Genomic DNA, 20,659 nt, shown 5'->3' on the forward strand with positions numbered 1-20,659 from the left:
AATAGCCCAATTCTGAGAATTGATTTCTTTACCTGCAGAGCCTGAGATGTAGGTTTCATAAGGACAATGCTCATAAATGCTTACAAAGACATTTGAATCCATATATATATATATATATATATATATATATATATATATATATATATATATATATATATATATTGTAGTAAAGTGATGTAAGTATATATCAGGAACAGTCCTATGAATTACCACTATTTTTAATCAGAATTTTGCCTTTGCCTTTTAATTCCATCAGTGTGACCGATACATAAACATATATGTATTTGCCATGATATCAACAAGGTCTAGTTAACAATATATTAAAACTAAAATACACTTAATGTCAAACTGCTAAAAATGCTTTCAAATGAACTAACTAACCTAGTTTTTGCCATTATTCCACGCACATTTTATATAGTAGCTGCTTTGGATAAGTTTTCATTTAAATGAAACAGGAATTTGCAAGTTTCTGCATGACCTGTTGAATTCTGATGCAACTGTTTATCGCACTAATCTGAAGTGCCGCTTTAAATTCAGCCTTATGTGTCCAAACCGTGCAAAACTCCGTTTTACAAGGCCCAATAAACCCATAAACACTGGTGTATTAGATCAGAAACACCATTACTCCAATCATCAAACCGATGTGACAAATATTATGTCATATGTCGACACTTTCTCGTTTGATTCCCCGCTGCTTCGTCTAACATAAAATGATCGGGGCCGGGATTTGGAGGTTAAGGAAGCTTAGGGGTTTAATGTCATGACGTCACTTTAATTAGGGGCCACTTTGATCCCTTCAGCCTGTAAGCCACTATTCTCTGGCAGCCTGTCGGAGGAGACCAGCCCTGATCTCTGCTCTGGAGGATGCACCTATCTGAAGGAGGGTATCACTGAGAAGCTTCACTTTTCATCCTTACACCCCACAAGTAATGAATCTGTGAGAGGACGAGCACAGAAGCACACTTCAAAATGGCAGACAAGGATAGTGTGGAAAAATACTTGGAGAATAACCCCCAGTTCGCCAAAGAGTATTTCGACAAGAAGGTCCGATGCGAGGTCATCGCCGCCGCTTTCGCCGAGAATTTCGACGTCAAAGATCCGACCTCGTTCAAGGATGTCAGCCAAATCCAGGAGGCCAACGTCATCTTCGACATGATCAAAGAAATGCATTCGCAGCCTATTATGGAAAAGGCCATGCACAAGGTCCTGCAGAGGATATGCCTGCTGGTGAACGCCGACCGCTGCAGCTATTTCATATGCCGAGCCAGAAACGGCATCCCTGAGCTCGCTACTTGTCTTTTCGATGTCACCCCTACCTCCAAATACGACGCGAATGTGGTCAACCCTCAGTCCGAAATTGTCTTCCCCACTGACATTGGCATAGTTGGCCAAATAGTGACCACCAAAAAACCAGCTAATATTCCGGATGTCAAACAGGTGAGTAAAAGAAGTAAAGCTGTCTTTTATAGCCCCCCCCCTAGTTAATCTTTTTTTAACCTTTATCAAAAAATTTGATGTGGCCAGCGCAAATACATCAAATTCAAACATTGCACGTTGAAAAACTACACTGATTAAATAAAAACTAAATAATGCACAAATAATTAATAACAAAATGTATAATTAATTTGATCTTAAGGGGGTTAATCAATATATATTGCAATTAATTCATAGAATTTCAGGGGTTTTTTGTCGTTCTTAAGCTTAAAATAAAAAACGAAAATAACACTGTAATCAGTGTATTATAATGCTAAAACATCTTTGTTCTGCATATAAACCCCTAGTCATACCACTATGACAATCTTTCTCCTTTTTCGAAATAGCTATGTATCTGCTGTGTATATTGTGTGCAAAATTGCAGGAACGTATTTTTTGAAAATGCCATTAAACTGTTTTTTATAAGATGGCAGCCTGTGCAGATCGCGCACATTAAACAAAGCTAAACAAAATATATTCTTAATGTATTGCTATTCAAAATACCATTAGAACGTTAACAGGACTGAATCAATCAAACTACTTTAGCTTACAGAAGTGAAAGTCTTTTTAGGTCACAGAGCGAGAGCTGTGTTTTTGCTTTTTATAGTGCTCTAATATGTTTTGCACACTTTCATTTATAAAAAGACACGGGGTAAGTTGCAAGCAAAACATCTCCTTAGGCTTATTAGGCAGGTCTGTAACCTGACTGTCGACTATTAGTTTGACAAAGGATTAAACTTTTTCTGTCCTGTGGTAATGGAGGTCAGTCAACCCCCTGCAGAAAAGCAGCTTATTTTCTCGGCTCCTGACAGCCTGCTGCATCTCGATGTTATTTAGCGACAAACGACTGTCCTGGCTAAAGTTTTAGGTTAATAGTTCAACAACAACAGCTTGTTAAACTCATCATTTGGAATAATTACTTGAGAAAATAAAATGTGAAAGTCAGCATTACTCATTTTATATGCTTTCTAAATAAGCATACAGCTGAGTGAAATGTCACATTTATATTGATTTCCAAGTTTCATATATTAAATCTACAATAAAATGTCAAATACCAAATTTCTTGTTACACTAAATGATATGTGGCTTGATTAAACTGCTAGAAAAACGACAAAATTTACTAAAGAACATGATACATGTTTGAAATCATCTGGAATATCCATACAGTCTTTAATGCATTGTGCGAGTAGCATGATGATTTTAAAAAATAAATAAAGATGCATTCAAATGCTATAAATACCCGAATAGTGTTTAATCATGGCAACCTCAATTTAAGTGTCAGAGACAGGGTTAAATCTATTAACCTTGATTACATAACATAGAAGTGCAAATTTAGTCTTAGTTACAAAAGATCAAATTCAAATGCCTTATCGAAAGAGATCATTTTAATTAATGGATGCAGCCCTTATTGGAAAATATGTATTAACATTGTGAATTAAATTAATTAATTAAAAGAAAATTATATATATGCAAAAAAAATCAACCTTTATCTTTTCATAAGCATTTAAATTGTAAACAATACTCTGAAAACTAATTTAACATCATGCTATTCAAACCAGTGGATCATTTAAAATGATTTTTCATTTATCTTTATCTCAAAGTATGACATACTGATTAAAATTGTGTAGGGATTAAAATATATTTTGCAGCATTTTTAACCCATTTATATTTCACGAAATGGCTGCATCGAACATTAACAATTGCATTTGTTCCTTAGAATGCCAAATTCAGTGATTTTGTGGACAAGCAGACAGGATACGCCACTAAAAATATGCTGGCTGCCCCTCTCATGAATGGAAAGGACCCTCTTGGTGTGGTCATGGTGATAAACAAAGTTGGTGGAAATGAATTCTCCAAAGCGGATGAAGACGTGAGTATCTGAAATATAATATCAATGTGAAACTCTAAAAAAAACAATTAAACAAATCTTAAACAATTACTGTACGATGTAAAATGCAAAAATCATATGATTCTAAATCGGAGTGATCTGAATATTTGCATTATTCTGTGAGGGTTACGGCAACAACACAGAGGAACCATTTCTTGAAATGGCTTTGTGTCGTGAGGGTGTTATTATTAAAGAAATGTTTTAAAAATGTTTTTCAGCTCTTCTCCAAGTACATCACTTTCGCCACAGTCATTGCCCTACAGCATTACACCACATACATGTATAACGTGGAATCTAGAAGAAGCCAGGTAATGCTTTGGACTACAACACTAGTTTGACTACAACATCATTGACATCATCTTTAACTCAGCTCCTGCTGTGAACCGCTGCCACAGGTTCTTCTATGGTCTGCGAGCAAAGTGTTTGAAGAGTTGACGGACATTGAGCGACAGTTTCACAAGGCCCTGTACACCGTCAGAAACTACCTCCAGTGCGAGAGGTACTCCGTCGGCCTTCTGGACATGACCAAAGAAAAGGTTTGTGACATACGATGATCGTCCTTCGTTTCACTGATCAGCAGTTTATGAAAACACTCAACCCTTGCTTTGATTGTTTAGGAGTTCTACGATGAGTGGCCAGTTAAATTGGGAGACGTGGAGCCATACAAAGGCCCAAAGACTCCCGACGGCAGGGTAACACATTTGTTTATCTTTGATAAACAAGCCATTGTCGCTTTGTGGTATTATTAAATCTTTTTATACCTTCTCACAGGAAATCATCTTCTACAAGATCATTGATTATCTCTTAGAAGGCAAAGAAGAGATCAAAGTCATACCGTAAGCATATTTTTATACATAAAAACGTGTTCTTTGCTCACATTGTGAAGATTTGAATGTCGTAAGTCATATTCTAGCACATACAGCACACGACATGGGACAGCATTTTCTAATAGGTTTGACTATTACAGTAATGAACACCTTTCACTCTTAAAAATGAAGGTCCTTTATTGGCATCTGTGGTTCCATGAAAAATCTTTAACATCCATGAAATGTTTTCAGCTGCACAAAAGGTTCTTTACAGTGCCACAAAAAAACATTTTTTGGGTTCTTTGAGGAACCCAAAAAGCTCATCATTTTTCTTTGGAAACAGTAACTCTCTAATGAAATTCTAAATTCTAAAGCAACTTTATTAGGTATACCTGACCTAATGGTCTATATTGACGTAACAGCATCTCAGATTTGCTGGAAACTCTAATTTCACCACATCCCAAACATACTCTATTACACTGATACCTGAGTATAGTGAACGCATTGTCAAATGAGTTCATGAAACCAGTTTGAGCTGGTTTGTGGCATGGCACGTTATCCTGTTGAAGGTAGCCTAAACAAGATCATAGATAGAGATAGACGTGGTCAAAAACAATACTCAGTTAGGCCGTGGTATTTGAATGATGCTCATTGGGTACTAAGTCTGACCATGACCATGTCTGTATCCCTAAATGCATTAAGTTGCTTTCAAGTGCTTGATTAGATATTTACATTATCAAGGAGTTCAAAAGATGTGACAAAATAGCCTGGTATAGTGTTTGGGTGTCCACATACATGGCATACCTCAGCCTTTCTCATTTGAATGTTTCTGCTTCTAGGACACCTCCTGTAGACCACTGGGCACTTGTTAGCGGCCTCCCCACCTATGTGGCTGAAAATGGCTTTGTAAGTAAAAAAAAATGATTTTCTTTAAATATAATACCATGAAACAGTAAAGGTGTGGTATTCAAAAATTCTTGACAAAATTGTCTGGTTTAACCTGTGCCCTTGAGCAAACACTGATCCTAATGTTGTCTTATCCTAAACTTAACCCAACTTAAATGAGCTACTAAATGGGTGCTAACTTATTGCTTATGTTAACTGAGGGAAATCTTGTTTTCTTTTTCTTTTTCCAGATTTGTAACATGATGAATGTTGCTGCTGACGATTACTTTACATTCCAGGTACAGTAATCCATTCCAGGACAAACCACAAAACTCATACTTTTCCTGATCCACACCTGAAATAGCCACAAACTTGTACCCTTCAAAATTAGACACTTTATTTTAGACAGAATTGTGATTAGTTCATTGGCATGGTGAATGCGAATACCCTTTCAATCATCACACTCTTTTAACTGCTTCTCTCTTCAGAAAGAAGCTGTGGACGATTCAGGTTTCATCATCAAAAATGTCCTGTCCCTTCCCATTGTCAACAAGAAAGAAGAAATTGTGGGTGTTGCCACTTTCTTCAATCGAAAAGATGGCAAGCCTTTCGATGAGCAGGATGAACAAATTACTGAAGTAAGTGAAGATAAATCGTCACTATCCTTTTGGCTCCATTTACTCTTGCGCTGCAACAATAAATTTTTTTTTTCTGCTTTTGTTTCAGGCCCTAACACAGTTCCTAGGATGGTCTGTACTGAATTGCGACACATATGACAAACTGAATCGGACAGAGTGGAGAAGAGAGATTGCAGCAGAAATGGTCATGTATCAGACCAAAGCCACCGCAGCTGAAGTCCAACAGATTCTGGTGAGGCACCATTCAAGCTTATGTGTTAAGAAACTGTAGTCTTTATTATGTCGACTAAACATTTTTCGACTTCATAGAACACAAAGGAGAAGTTTGACATGAACCCAGAGGACTGCGATCAGAAAGAAATGTACAAACTCTTGGTATGACTATTTTTTTTTACTCTCAATCAACATATGGATCTTAAATGTTGAACATGAAGGGTGACTTTTCAAATGTATTTACTCGTATACTCTTATTACTTTTTAATACACAGAGATCCAACATTCCAGAAGCGAAAGACACCGATCTGCTACTGTTTAGTTTTAGTGACCTGCCTGTCACTGAGCTTGACCTTATCAAATGTGGCATTCGCTGCTTCTTTGAACTCGGAGTGGTAGAGAAGTTCAAAGTGCCAGCAGAGGTGAGACTGGACTTTATGATCATTTCCCACTATAATATACTGATTTTAATTCACAAGAGGTCTGTGAGGTCACGGAGCCTTCACATATATTTAAATGGAGTGCAAAAAGCTCTTAAGGTTAATTTTCCAAGCAGTACTCATCTTATTACTAGAGCCTGTGTTTATTTTTAGGCAGGTGAGTAGCGATTAGCAGACACACACAGAAAGCTCAGCAGATTTCCACAGTAGATTACAAATCTGTAGATAAAGAATTACATGTCAACTGTTATGCTGGGTTAAATATGAACAGAACCAGCAATTGGGTTGTTGAGTTGCTATCCAGAAGGTTGGGTTAAACAATTCACCCAACTCCTTAGTCAATACAACCAAATTTCTGGTTTTGTCCATATTTAACCCAGCATGTAGTGTCCTTAAGGTTTGGGATGAGAATTTTTGGGTCTGCTCCAGGTCCTGACAAGATGGATGTACACCGTACGAAAAGGCTACAGAGATATCACCTACCATAACTGGAGGCATGGGTTTAACGTGGGCCAGACCATGTTTTGTCTTCTGCAAGTAAGTTTTTCGATCCACCCATGTCATTTACCACCAAATAGGTTTGCGGTACTGAATATTGTTTGCTTTCCCAAAAGACTGGAAGGCTGAGAAAATACTACTCAGACCTTGACGCCTTTGCAATGGTAGCAGCTGCATTCTGTCACGATATTGACCACAGGGGTACCAACAATCTCTACCAGACAAAGTAATTTAGTATATATATATATATATATTATGGTTATTGTATATGTCAAAAAAGACATTTTACTCACAATCAATTTCCAATGCAGGAGTGCATCACCACTGGCCAAGCTCCATGGCTCCTCCATCTTGGAAAGGCACCATCTTGATTACAGCAAGACGCTGATGGCGGAAGAGGTTTGTTATGTCATAAAACACAAAGTGTTCCAAGGTTTAATGAGACAACCAGGTCAACTTTTTTTTTGGCTTTTCTTTTTTTACAGAACGTTAACATTTTCCAAAGTCTGCAGAAACGCCAGTTTGAGACAGTCCAGCATTTGCATGATGTCTGCATCATTGCGACTGACCTGGCCTTGTATTTCAAGTAAGTGCTCAAGAGCATGCCTTCACCTTGAGACGCTTTTAAATGTATTGTACTGATATGTCCTCATTTTCTTCCCCAACCCAGAAAAAGGACCATGTTCCAGAAGATCGTTGATGCCACCGAACCAATGGCCGATGAGAAGGAAGCTATTGCCTATGTGTCCAACAATCCCATTAGGAAGGAAATCATTATGTAAGCATCACTTCTCAGCAGAACCCTACTACTTCAGAACATAATGAATTGAGAGTTTGAAGTTATGTGTTTTATTCCAAACAGGGCAATGATGATGACTGGATGTGACTTGTCTGCCATTACCAAGCCATGGGAGGTCCAGAGCAAAGTAGGTGCAACTTTATTCATATCCAGTATTGGGTAAAAAGACTCTCTTGTATTCTAATCACGCTCTTTTCTGAAGGTGGCTCTCATGGTGGCAGCTGAATTCTGGGAGCAGGGAGATCTGGAGAGAACTGTGCTAGACCAACAACCTATTGTAAGTGTGTGGAGATCAGTTTGGCTTTTAGTTGCACTGTGAAAAAAATTGGAACCTGAGGATATGTATCCTTTCCATCTTTTCTCAGCCCATGATGGACAGGAACAAGGCAGATGAACTTCCGAAGATGCAGTGTGGTTTCATTGACTTTGTGTGCTCGTTTGTGTACAAGGTAAATCTGTCATGCTAGAATCAGTTCAGCTTTTGCGCAATCCAGACATATGCGTGCAAGCTGAAAATGGGGAGTCTGTCCATAATAGCCTCTCCTGGAATGTCAAAACAACATTGCTTAAATGTTCTGATGGGGAATGATGGGTTGGCAGTTGCTGGGGGGCTTGTGAATGCTTGCATTAACAGGCCTCTTTTCTTGTTCAGGAATTTTCAAGGTTCCACAAAGAGATCACTCCCATGTTTGACGGCCTGAACAACAACAGGGTCCACTGGAAGGAATTGGCTGATATTTACCAGGCAAAAGTAGATGCTATAGAGAATGAACGAAAGCGGCTAGAAGAGGAGCAGGCTAAAAAGGGTACGTCAGACCCACTAGCTGACATTTTTTGTCCTTTTTGCCATTTTTATAGACAGGGAAAGTGCATTAAGGAAATACAATCATGAATGAAACAAGGGCAAAGTATGGAAAAAAACGTTTTCACTGGTGTGGTACCTCATTTAAAGGCCAATATAGACCCTTGAGAGGTACGGCCCAGGGAACAGCTTTTGTGCCTTTATTCTGAATGTGTTTATGGGATCTTCTGTGCTAAACTGATCTCAATGGTACACAACTTGCTATGTCTCGGTTTTCTATATCCTAATTTTTTCTTCTTTTCAACACCAGGTGAGGATGGAGGTGGAGAGGGAGGAAAGTCCAAAACTTGCACCATATTTTAAACACCATCTGACAGAAATTCAGAAAAGTCTGGGCCAGCATGTAGAGGGAGGTGAAACGTGCTCCTAGGATCACTACATTTTCACCAGCTTTCTTTCTCATTTCCTCGGATGTACCTTCTCCAAGTGAACACGTAGGCATTCACCAGAAATGGAAGAACTGTACCTGTCAGATGTTTTTTCTGATGGGGTGCCAGCCTAGAGCACCATATAGACAAATTTCAAGCTTGTTCCTAATCACTGATTTCACCTCGACTAACTACGCTGGAGGAAGTACTGCATATGCAACTTGCCACACAGTGGTGGCCGAAACACAGCTCTACAAATATAGTTCACAGAGCTTACTTGAAGTACGGCTTTTGAGTCCATAACAGTTCTCAAGACTGTCGCATGCCATTTAAACAGCATAACATTAAGAATTAGAGCAATACGTATGAGCAACTTTCTAACCAGTTACTAATTTCTCAAAATAGCATCCATAGCTTCCAGTTTGATATTTATTCTTTTGATGAATTCAGTGAATCTTAATTTAAGGGTGAAGTGTGTAATTTCGTCACCAAGTGTGAATTCCATAAATACTGCTTGTTTTTGAACGGGTTTCCTCGACACACCCCTCACCTGTAATTGGTCAAACAAACAGATAGCCCCTCCTCCAAACAAACACCATTGGAGTTGCTGTTGTTGGGCTGCTTAATGTTTTAACAGAGGCCCAGAATTACACTTGTTTTGTGATATTGACTAAGAAATGGCTTTCTCACAGATATAGTAAACTGGGGCGAAAGCATTTTAATGTCACATTAAATTACACACTTTACTTTTAAACTATTGAAAAGCATATTTTAATACATATCAGTTGCTTTGTTTAGGGTTTAAGAACCAACTCATTTGAATAAGCATTTAGAAGCTGATTGCTTATTAGCAAGTCCTTTGTAATATGAGATCTCATGCTACAAATCTTGCACACTGACTACGAGTTGGAAATATGGCCCTTCCAAGGCTAAAGATCTTGTAACTTGCATTTGCATCTGCTTGTCACAGTTGTGTTTGGATGGATACGATACAGGATGTCTTTTCTACTTTTTTGTTCTCTGAAGAATGAAGCTGAGAATGCGATATGGCTAATTCGGTGAACATGTGGAGCTGTGGAGAACATTTGTGACCAGAACTTTGATGTTTGTTCTTTAATCATTTAATGATACGTAAGCATCGCACATAGTTTTCAACCATAATGTATTACTGAAAGTACAACATTGAACGTATTACATAGAATATCAATTAATAACATAGAGGTATTTGTTTATACCAAACATGTAAGTGGTATTCTATGGAAACATGAGCAAGGCATACAAAAAGTCAGGGAAAATTTAAGGAAAGTGCTTTGTACGATATGACAAAGCAAGAGGGAATGGTCAGTATTTGAACATGTAAACCTGTAAGGAGATTTGAAGTGAGTTTGATGGGGGAGCAGCTCCTGAGATTCACTCTGTTTTAATCTTTAAATACCATGCTTATTTAAAGCAGACTATTGGAGCCTCTAGATATCTCCTCTGGCAGAAAGCACAAGCCCAATTTGTGAGGTCAAAGTCTCTCTTTTCTGATCTTTGGAGAATTTGATGACAGCGTTAACATTTGAACTAGTGAATAAACCGTTGATATCACCTGACATCAAAAATAGGTCAAAAACCAGTAAACTATGGAGAGACGTGGTCAATGCATTGAAAAAAAATTTAATCTTATGCAATAGCCGCTTGTTAGAAAAATCAGTTAAGGCCTTTAATCCAATAACAGGGGCCACGGCAGTCTAAATAACTTCACTGGAACTAGTGACTACGCTTAAATGTCAAACCCTCTAAGTCCAGATCAGACTGAAGAGGCCAAAAGTGAGTAAATCTCAACTCAGGTTAATGCATTTTGTTAGGCTTGTGTATAAAAATATCTACTATGTCACGCAGAGTGAGTGTGGGACTGATATCCGATCATCTTATTTACTAAATATTACCGCACATATACTGTAAATGATGTCATGTGAACAAATAAACACATTATTCGGAACTTTCCCGAGTCTCAAGTAGTCTTTGACCATATCTGCTATCACCCCGAGGTCTCTGTGACCCCACGGTTATGTTAGGTTGCTTAGAGGGCATGTCAGGAACCTCTCCTGACTTTTCTATCATGTAGTAGATTACCTAATAAAGCTGGATCATCCCCAGGTAAAGAGGCTCAGGTAATTGGCTGACAGCCGAGACAAATGACTTCTCTACCTATGAAACTTTTAATATAGAGTCAAAGAACTTTTAGTTTTTACCCTTTACCACACCTATCATTTTATGTTTTGTGAAAACACACAAATGCATCATAAATGCAATCACATGAGAACTTACACATATTATACCCGCTGAATAACGGAACAAAGTGAACGAAGGGCTTTCTGATCCCATCTGACCGCGTTTGGCAAGCCGAGGCCCGAAACAGTTTACTATGAAAATGTGTTTTTTCTCCTGGGATAAAAAGCCTTTCCATCTCAAAAAGACAGTGCTTATGCATTGGTGATATCAGAGCAAATGTGAGAAACGGACGTTGACAGACGTGCTGTCTGTCAATCCGTCAACATTTATTGGGTCAGATTATACAAGCATTTATTTGGTTTGACTGTAAACTCAGGAGCTTGTTAAGTAATTATGAGTTCCTAAAATATTGCAGTACTTACAGGAAGCCAAATATCTCTTCACGTTAAAAGTAAACAAACACTTATACTGATAAACATTTAAAATCTAAGATGAACAAATATTTCCACAAATTAGTCTTAAAACTATTATAGCAGTTGTTGCATATATTCATATAAAATGATTTTGCAAGTGCCTTACAGACACACACACACACACACACAGACTCAGTCACACAAAATATTCAAATGTTTTATGAATAAGGCCTATAAACAAATGAACACATGTATAAAATTCTTCACATGCATTTTTTTGCTTGAATGATGCCCGGTAGAGATCATTATCAAAATATTATTAACAATCACCAAATTGTAATCAACATCTCAAAAAAAAATATATAAAAAGAAAAAAATTAGGCATGAGATTCTTCTGAATTTTCATCTCCTCGGCTCAGAGAAACATGTCTTCAAAATACTCATCAAACTCTTCCTCCCTGAAAGAGAGTCAGAGCCATCAGGCTTGTTAGTTCACTGGTTTTTAGGAAATCATTCCCAGCATTCAAGCTTATAGAAACACATTTCCCACAGCCGTTATACGGGACTCACCGCGACTTCTCCTCTACAGTGGGTGCTGGACCTCTCCAGTGGTCCGATTCTGAAGGACCCTCTTCCTCTTCATCTCCACTCTCTGCATCTAGAAAATACCACATTATGCTCACTAAGCACACTGCTAAAGCAGGATTTAGGCCTGATAAAGGTATTGCAGTAAATGAAGTGCTCAGTGTGGGGTGATGCAAGATTTGAATAACACATCCAGCATCTGCTGTAGCATGGGCTTGTCTGAAAACAGCTGCAGTTGCATTAGAGATCTGAAGATATTTATTAAGTCATTCTGAGTACATTCTCTGCCTGAGGGTGCTAGATGGCTATTAATCATTTATTGTTTGAAAAGGGTTATGCATACCTTTATCTGAACACTGGGACTCCTCTGAACTTGAAGATGAGTATTCTGTACAGAAATAAATTGTTTTATTTAACAAGGAGCTGTGGTCAAAGTATTCATTCAGCTCCTTTTATATATATATATATATATATATATATATATATATATATATATTTCTTTTTTTGCAATCAAAATATACTTGCCTTTGCGCCTCTTTTTGTGCTTGCGTTTGTCTTTGCGCTTGAGCTTACTGGACGATTTGGATGTTTTTGCAAGTGACTTTACCACGTTCTCTTTTGATCGCCGTCTCTTCTTCACCGTTACTTCCTTTCTCCTGGAACAGATAGCACAGTTTGAAGGTCAAGATCTCCAGGTATAACAATATCTGAACATGCAGTTGTGTTTGTAATGGCCGAATGTTCTTACTTGTGATGATAGTTGAGTTTGAAAGAACACTCAGGACACAGACCTTGAAAATAAAAAATATATGAAATGTTTGAAAGACACTTATTTGATTTGTTTTAGGTCAAACTTACCAGTGAATGCAACATTGACGATGTGTTTTGAGTAAACCGTCTGCAGTAGGGCTCAAAATAAAGAAGCTATATGGTAGTGCTGTGAAACTATAAATCGTGGATTAATCGCATCCAAAGTTTTTGTTTACATATGTGTGTATGCTGTATACATTATGCATATATTATTACAAACACAAGCATGTAAATATTTAAGGAAAATGTGTTAAATATATTTATATTTAAAATAATATAAATGTATATACATAATAATAGCTATAAAATATATACTGTATGTATATACTTATGTATTTATATATACATAATAAAAATGTTTAATTTGGATGCAATTAATTATATGCGTGTATATATATATATATAATTTTTTTCTTTTCTTCTTATGTGTATATATATATATATATATATATATATATATATATATATATATATTAAATAATATAGAATTCATGCTTCCCTGATATTTCTAATGCTTTTATGTCATAACGTGTATTTCATTAAAAAACTGAATCCTAAAACATTTTTTTTCAGGTTGGGACAGAATTTTGAATCTCATCTTTTCAATTTTGTCTCACATTTTGGACCCTGCTTTAATAAACTTCATTCAGTATACATACTAAGTATAGCAATCTAGAAAAGCCATTTTAGTGCACTGCAGACTGCTGAGATAAAACAACAGTAATCATGCTTCATTAGCAGTACGCACTACTGAATCTCACGAATGCCGACCCGGGCTCCCCTAATTCAGCACTAATTCGATTAGCTCCACCCCTGTGTCCTGTGAGCGGAGGAGATTACAGCAGGCCAGCTTTAGATGGCCGTGTAGCTTGTCTTACGCAGCTTCACCAGAGCGTTCCTCTTCTCCCCCTGCTCCACATAGGCGAAGTTCACCTCCCAGCTCTTGAGACCCTCCTTACTCTCGCAGCGCTTGTTTCCGCAAACGAACTGGCCTGCGTGATTCAGGATGCGCACATGCGAAACATGTTGAGGCAAAAACAGAAACAGCGCACAGCAGAATTCAAACACTTAAATCAGTACTTTTCCATAACATAAATTATGCTTTCGGGTCCCATTAGGGCACGAAATATACACCAAATATTAACAAATCGGGTTTTCTCAGGTGATACCACATTATATCAGAAACACACATTCATAATACTGCATCAGTAGTGTATAATGTGACATAATGTGTCCCGAAAAACATAAGTACTGCCTATTCACCTGCAAATCTAATACAAATTAGACGAGGGATGGGTTTAATATTATCTTAACCCAACAGGGGTTCCACAATATTGTTATTTACCTATAATATCCCTCTGGTTTTATGGGAAAGGAGTTGGCACAGCAATTTTGTCAACAAAATACACAGAAGAATAATTGCTGACACTTTAGATTAGGGAAAATATTAAAAAAACTGCTGCTTATTGATTGTACGGTAGTTAAGGGTTAACTATGGAGTAGGGTTAAGGGATTTAAAGTGATGATAATCAGCCAATAAGCAAACGGTAATAAGCAACTAGTTAATAGTGAATAGTGCTCTCTAATTTAAAATGCCCTTTGGAAAATAAAGAGAGAGAATGTTTTGTGATTCAAGGCTGTGGATGAACCTGATCCTGCCTGATGAAAATACATGCACGACATATCCAGTCTAAGACCAAACAGAACAGTTTTAACCGCTGCACGTGATATCTCTGCCGGAAACACTGAGAGAGACAGACAGAGCGAAACGCACTCTCCTCCCGTGACTTTGGCCCGGCCAACATTTCACCTCAGATATCAGCGGGCTGACATTAGCTCCAGCAGGCTTACGAGGGGATCCTCCAGATTGGAGCCGAGGGAAAAGTGCGTCATCAGGGAGTTTTTCTGCCAGGCTTCCCACACCTCTGACAGTGTGCCGTCTGGATCGGCTTTGGCCTTTACCTGATCACCTGAGCCCTAGCACTCTTCTGCGGAAAGTGGACTCTATGGAAACTTATTTCCACTATGGAATAAGAAGATAAAGGCGATCGTGGCTTTTTATATCACAAGGCAAACTTTTTCTCTCACAATTCGTATCTCAGAATCTGAAATATTTATTCGGAGAAATAAGCCTCAACTGCGAGATGTGACTCGTGAGTTAAAAAGTTATAATTACCTGAGACATAAGATCTAAAGCGAGATCTAATATCGGGAAAGTATTTTTATATTAAAAAACAACAATTGCGACTCACAATAATGAATTCATGCAAGATCTGCAAACGCAAGATTTCAACTCTCAAATTGCAAACAGCTTTTTTTTTAATTCCATGGCAAAAATATGTTTCCGATTAAAGTTTACGAAACGTTTATTGCTGGGAGTGATATTATCAGGCCTTCCGGCTATTTTCTGGATGGGAAAAGCATTTCAGATTACAAATAGTTTTGTAGCTTTTTAGTTTGCATGTTTTTGCTATTTCTGCCCTTGTGAAAAAAACTCAACGGGGACTGTGTTTCCGTCATGGTGAAAGGCCTGAGCTTTGACGTGGCTGGCAGATGATCTCGCGGCAGAGAGAGTGACCGAGGCATCAACCTCACGTTGCACATGCGGATTAATGAGACGCCCAATTACCCCGTCTCTCTGATGACGTACATACCACCCCGACCTCTCCAAATAAGCTCGCGTGAGCAGCACTGAAGCTGTTAAAGCCAGTGAAGCTGACAAACAGCGTCTTTGGAGAAATGACAAAACGCATCAGGGTTAACCCTCGTTAGGAGTCCCAGGGATGCCCTCATTATGCTGAACTGTGAAAAATGACCAGCAGATGGGAGACTCCTAAAGGGACCTGTTCAGATGTCCCTCGGCATCAGAAACACAAAGCTCTGCTCACCAAACACGCTTTGACATTTTGACAATCGCTTGAGAAACTGTGGCATTTACCATTGCAAAACATGTTGTTGTGATGATTTCTGGGATGAAATCTTCAATAAACTCTCCTCATTCATCTCTAGGCCTAATGGTGCTATGGGCTATGGTTATGTTTAATGTGAAATATGTACAATAGTAATAGTGCAGTGTTTCTCAACCATTTTGACTCTATGGGCCTATATATGAGTCTATATAGACACATACAGACACATATATAAAGAAATAAAGAAAACTCTTTGAATGAGTAGGTGTGTCCAAACTTTTGGTCTGTACTTTGGTCTATACATATATATATATACATATCTATAAATATTTGTCATTCCAGAAGATACAAAAAATATTCAGAAGTTTGTGATTTAAATGTATTATAGTTATTGTTTTATTTGCAAATAGCAATTTCTCATCTGATGAAATATTTTATAAATTAGGACAACATTTTATTTCATTAATGGCAGATGCACTTTTAAAATTTCCTCATATAATTAGGTTTTCCAAGACTTTGGAAACCCTGTTATTTCTAAAAGTTCCCATGGTAACAATTTAAAAAAAAAAAAAAAAAAAAAAAAAAAAAAAAAAAAAAAAAAATTGCACTGCGATCCTTAAACAGAGTCTCCGAATGATCAAACGAGTCTTATTCTAAATATGCCTGAAAAGATTTTTTGCTCTATTGTTACATTGAACGACATTTCAGTAAGACGGAGAGACACACATTGTAATGTGTGTGTGTGTGTGTGTGTGTGTGTGTGTGTGTGGTGCATCACGGCAGCAGCTTGCAGCGGTTAATCTGCGGCTCAGGGTGCGAGCGATGCCCGACGGCAGATGGTCCGTGACTCAGTCAGAAAAAAGTGTGACAGCATACGACCATTTCATCACTTATTTAAGGGCATCTTCATTGATTGGTCTGTTTGTTTGTGTAATTTCACTCATTCTTACACGTACTTCACCCTTGTTTACCTACCAAGATAGCTTAACCGTGAACCACGACCCACAGACAAGAGTATTTAAACCATTGATTTTTGTTATGACACAGGTTAACTCACCACCTTACAATTAGGTCACTATCGTATTACAATCCATTTGCTATAAACGTTAATTTTCTGAAAAGTATTATATTAACAGTTTCAACATCAGCTCCACTCATGCAAATATTGGAAATATATTTTGAGGAAGATTTAGAAAGTATATAATCCAATGTGAATCTATATCAATTTACAAGTGTATTCAGCTTTGATTTGAACACTGGATTCTTAACTAACTTTACTTATATGTTAAATATTTATTTTGCAAATTAATTCTGCATTAATCTGTTTTTCAATCCTAGCCCACCCTTGATTTGGTCAGATGACGGTGTTACTCTACAAAAGGTAAAACTGTATCACCACCTAGTGACTGAGGACAGTATTTTTTTTGCAATTGCTCTGAATTTTATACTTGTGTTTAGTTTGTTATGCAACCAGAATATGCCAAGTATGTCAACATATTAATGTTTTCAGTTTAGTGACCACTTCTCACTATTGCATATTAACATGCATATTATATATATATATATATATATATATATATATATATATATATATATATATATATAATAGTGAGAAATGCACTCCAAACTAAATTGTGACTGTAAAATATATATAAATATAGCGCATAAGCATAGAGTAGAAATATTACTGAATTACCTTTTCCAGATATTACTTCATTTTCAATCCGCCACCTAAATCCAAACTAGCAGAAAATGTTCAAATTCAGTGAATCATAAATGATAAAAAAAATAGTCAAATAGCAACATGTGATCCTAAAAAAGCTGTGTATGCATTTCTGAAGCTCTTAAATGATCAACATCAAAACTATACTATACTATATACGCAATAAAAGCGTTATGTATCAAATACAATACAAAAAACAAATAAAAGACATAAAAGGTTCACTAAAATGTTGCATAAATGGATTCAGGCTATCATTTACAAGGTTAAAAAAATAAAAGACAAACCTTATTTTCTTTGTATCTGCTGAGGTCAGCAATACAGTACTCCTTGAAGAGCTTATCGTAGTATTTCTTTGCAAGCTCTTTCTCCCTAAACATCCCAGAAGCTTTATCTTAGGGTGAGATCACGAAAAATTTGAGCTTTACATGAACCCCAGACAGAGAGAAAGCAGACATTACCATGTCATGTCGTCCTCATCCTCCTCTCTCCACAGGAAACGGTGGTTTTCTCTCACCACATCCAGGTCTGTCTTGTCTTTAGACCTGTGGATGGAAACCCGAAGGTCCAATCAGCATCTATCAAAGTGTGTCATTTCTGCACCAGCGAACTGTACACATCAAATCTAAATAAATAAACTGCTTACGTGGATCGTCTGAACTCCTCGATCTTTCCTCCGTAGAACAGAATGTAGTCGCTGACAAATTTCTTGTGGCGTTCAAACTTACAAAATGCCGTTAAGGTCTTTTAGGCACTCAAAAGAAATGCCCTGATCAGGATTCATTTACAGTGGTCAAAATGTCCCTAAAAATGCACTTACTGTGTTAAAATTAAATCAGTGTTGTCAAAAATAAAAGTATTTGTTTACACAATATATGTGAGTGTACAGTGTATATTTATGCATATATAAATACGCGCGCATTCATGTGTATATTTCAGAAAATATTTTAAAATATGAAATATATTTTTATAATTAAATTAAATGAATAAAAATAAAGACATGTAAATACATCCAAAATATACTCTAAATGTGTGTATTTTTATATTTATATATATACATATATATATATAGATATATATAGATATATATATATATATATATATATATATCTATATCTATATATATATTTATATATATCTATATCTATCTATATATATATATATATATATATATATATATATATATATATACACAGAAGACATGCATATATTATGCAAAAAATTTTTTACTTTTTTTTCTTCTTCTTTGGATGCAATTAATGGTTAGACAGCACAAATTGTAATCTTAATTTGAGTGAGTGTTATTTGGTGCTCTACTTTGCCATCTCATTCGCTCTATAGAGCAGTGAAAAATGAACTGTGACGAAATTTAAAAGCTAAAAATGGCCAGTCACAATAGTTTCTGAAAAATACTCAATGACAGGATACAGCGTTCATCGATATCAGATGTTGCCGTCGGTTTCTGGCTTCCTCTCTGTCAGGAAAAACAACAACACTGATCTCAGCAGACACTCAAACAAGGCAGCATGGCCTTTGACTGTATGGAGGTGACCTCTACCTGTCCCATTCATGGGCAGCAACATTTTTATGGGCCACCTTGGTGTGTTTTCCTTTCTGGAACGGCTTCTGTAACAGCTCGTCTGTACCTGCCCTGAAACCAAACGCACACGTTCTGCATTACAGTGCTTTAATACCCAAAAATATGACACCATGTTTTTTTTTTTTTTCTCAGTGATATAAAACAAACCTATTATCGCCATATTTGGACTGCCCTCCACCACCGTCATCATCATCACTGAAATCTGAGTCGTAACCTCCACCTCCATGGACCTAAAACACAGCACAGCATTATCGTTATTCAGCAACGAGGCACTGATAACACACAATGCACCGTTTAACAAGTTACTGCATATTCTGGTATCGAAAGACAATACTGTTTGACTTAATAAACGAGCGCAGGACCAAAAAAAAGGGAGGAGACGGTGAGCAGCTGACCACAGCAATGAGGGAAAATACTTTGTCGTTTTTATGGGTGATATACTGAGTCAGCTGCCACGATGCCACTTCAGCACAGCACAGGAAACACAACACCCAGCGTTAAAGGCTGGAGGTCACATCACGTGAAGGTCAATACAGCAACGACCAGAACCACGAAATAAACGCGCTCCATCTAATTCGTGAAAAGATTCTTGGTGAACCTCACACAAAAATTAGATAAGTACATTATACAACCCACTAACCCTGTAAAGTCTGCAGTGTTATATTTATCAATTTAATTTGTATCAAAAATATAATCCATCAGGCATTTGAGAAAGCCTTGTTCTAAATGTGGACGCATATAATGTACGGGCTCATATAAATTAATAATTTAAATAGCTAACAATTACACCAAAATTAAAAGATTTCTTTGACACTATTGCGTTTAAATATGTGTGGGTGCACGTTGTAAATGTGAGTATAAAACATGATCAGTTAGGCTTTGGAGAAACGTTTATTTTTTCATCTCTCAATTATCTTTACATCGCATTGCTAAATGTGTTTTGCCGCCACAATAAAGACATAATATTGGGAAACTGATATGTTTTGGCCATATTAATATTTGCAACTGCACCAAATAGAATATTTTTGCTCCGTTGGAAGACCATATACTCATTACATCATGTTTATTAGCCATAAAAATGTCATTAAACGCTTATATTTATATTTTGTTCAATTAACTCTCAAAAACTATTATTTAACGTCCGATTTCACTGGGTTAATTTCTCGCTTGAAGAAATAAAATTTTAATAAAGAACGTTTAAATATAATTTTAAAATACGATAGTGAAAAATAATGCGCCTTGTATGATCTACGTGTAATGTGCGACAGATTTACGCTTCGCTTTCAAATTACGCGTAATGAGCAATGGATGCAATATTACAATGGATGCAAAACTGCACATTCGTGGTCACCGCTTACGATTCATAACTACCTTAACGAGGTCTAGAGCAGTTTTATCCATGCCGCTCATCTGTGTTTACATGCCGCGGAGTCGCAGGCGGGCGCGGAGTGATGACGTGTACACCACGTGTCAAAAACAAAGGTAGCCCCGCTCCGTCCTCCCGCTTGCGTAATGTCTGCTTTCATTGTGCTGCA

At 37.1% G+C, this 20,659-nt stretch overlaps 2 protein-coding genes across 4 annotated transcripts; one reads left to right on the plus strand and one right to left on the minus strand.

Moving 5' to 3' along the window:
• Positions 1-950: 950 nt before the first annotated feature.
• Positions 951-9,726, plus strand: pde6c (phosphodiesterase 6C, cGMP-specific, cone, alpha prime). Of its 3 annotated transcripts, XM_043254192.1 has the most exons (23): positions 951-1,437; positions 3,191-3,343; positions 3,580-3,669; positions 3,757-3,897; positions 3,979-4,053; positions 4,133-4,197; positions 5,007-5,073; positions 5,304-5,351; positions 5,541-5,690; positions 5,779-5,922; positions 6,000-6,065; positions 6,179-6,325; positions 6,773-6,880; positions 6,958-7,067; positions 7,153-7,240; positions 7,327-7,427; positions 7,512-7,619; positions 7,704-7,767; positions 7,843-7,917; positions 8,006-8,089; positions 8,293-8,450; positions 8,503-8,507; positions 8,765-9,726. In XM_043254192.1, the coding sequence occupies exons 1-23, from the start codon at positions 970-972 to the stop codon at positions 8,803-8,805; spliced, it is 2,556 nt and encodes an 851-aa protein (XP_043110127.1). In that variant the 5' UTR covers positions 951-969; the 3' UTR covers positions 8,806-9,726. The 3 variants fall into 3 exon arrangements, with proteins under 3 accessions (XP_043110127.1, XP_043110125.1, XP_043110126.1); XM_043254190.1 differs by lacking the exon at positions 8,503-8,507 and having other exon boundaries at positions 8,293-8,446; positions 8,753-9,726; XM_043254191.1 differs by lacking the exon at positions 8,503-8,507 and having other exon boundaries at positions 8,293-8,446; positions 8,771-9,726.
• Positions 9,727-11,341: 1,615 nt separating this feature from the next.
• On the minus strand, positions 11,342-20,659 carry fra10ac1 (FRA10A associated CGG repeat 1). The gene is made up of 14 exons (XM_043253647.1): positions 20,496-20,659; positions 19,272-19,354; positions 19,083-19,175; positions 18,953-18,998; positions 18,171-18,247; positions 17,986-18,069; positions 17,812-17,896; positions 17,501-17,546; positions 13,774-13,887; positions 12,834-12,876; positions 12,611-12,741; positions 12,429-12,473; positions 12,071-12,158; positions 11,342-11,958 (listed from the first exon to the last, which is right to left on the minus strand). The coding sequence occupies exons 1-14, from the start codon at positions 20,532-20,534 to the stop codon at positions 11,916-11,918; spliced, it is 1,017 nt and encodes a 338-aa protein (XP_043109582.1). The 5' UTR covers positions 20,535-20,659; the 3' UTR covers positions 11,342-11,915.

This window comes from Puntigrus tetrazona, chromosome 12, assembly GCF_018831695.1.
Source record: "Puntigrus tetrazona isolate hp1 chromosome 12, ASM1883169v1, whole genome shotgun sequence".
NCBI classification, from domain to species: Eukaryota; Metazoa; Chordata; class Actinopteri; order Cypriniformes; family Cyprinidae; genus Puntigrus; species Puntigrus tetrazona.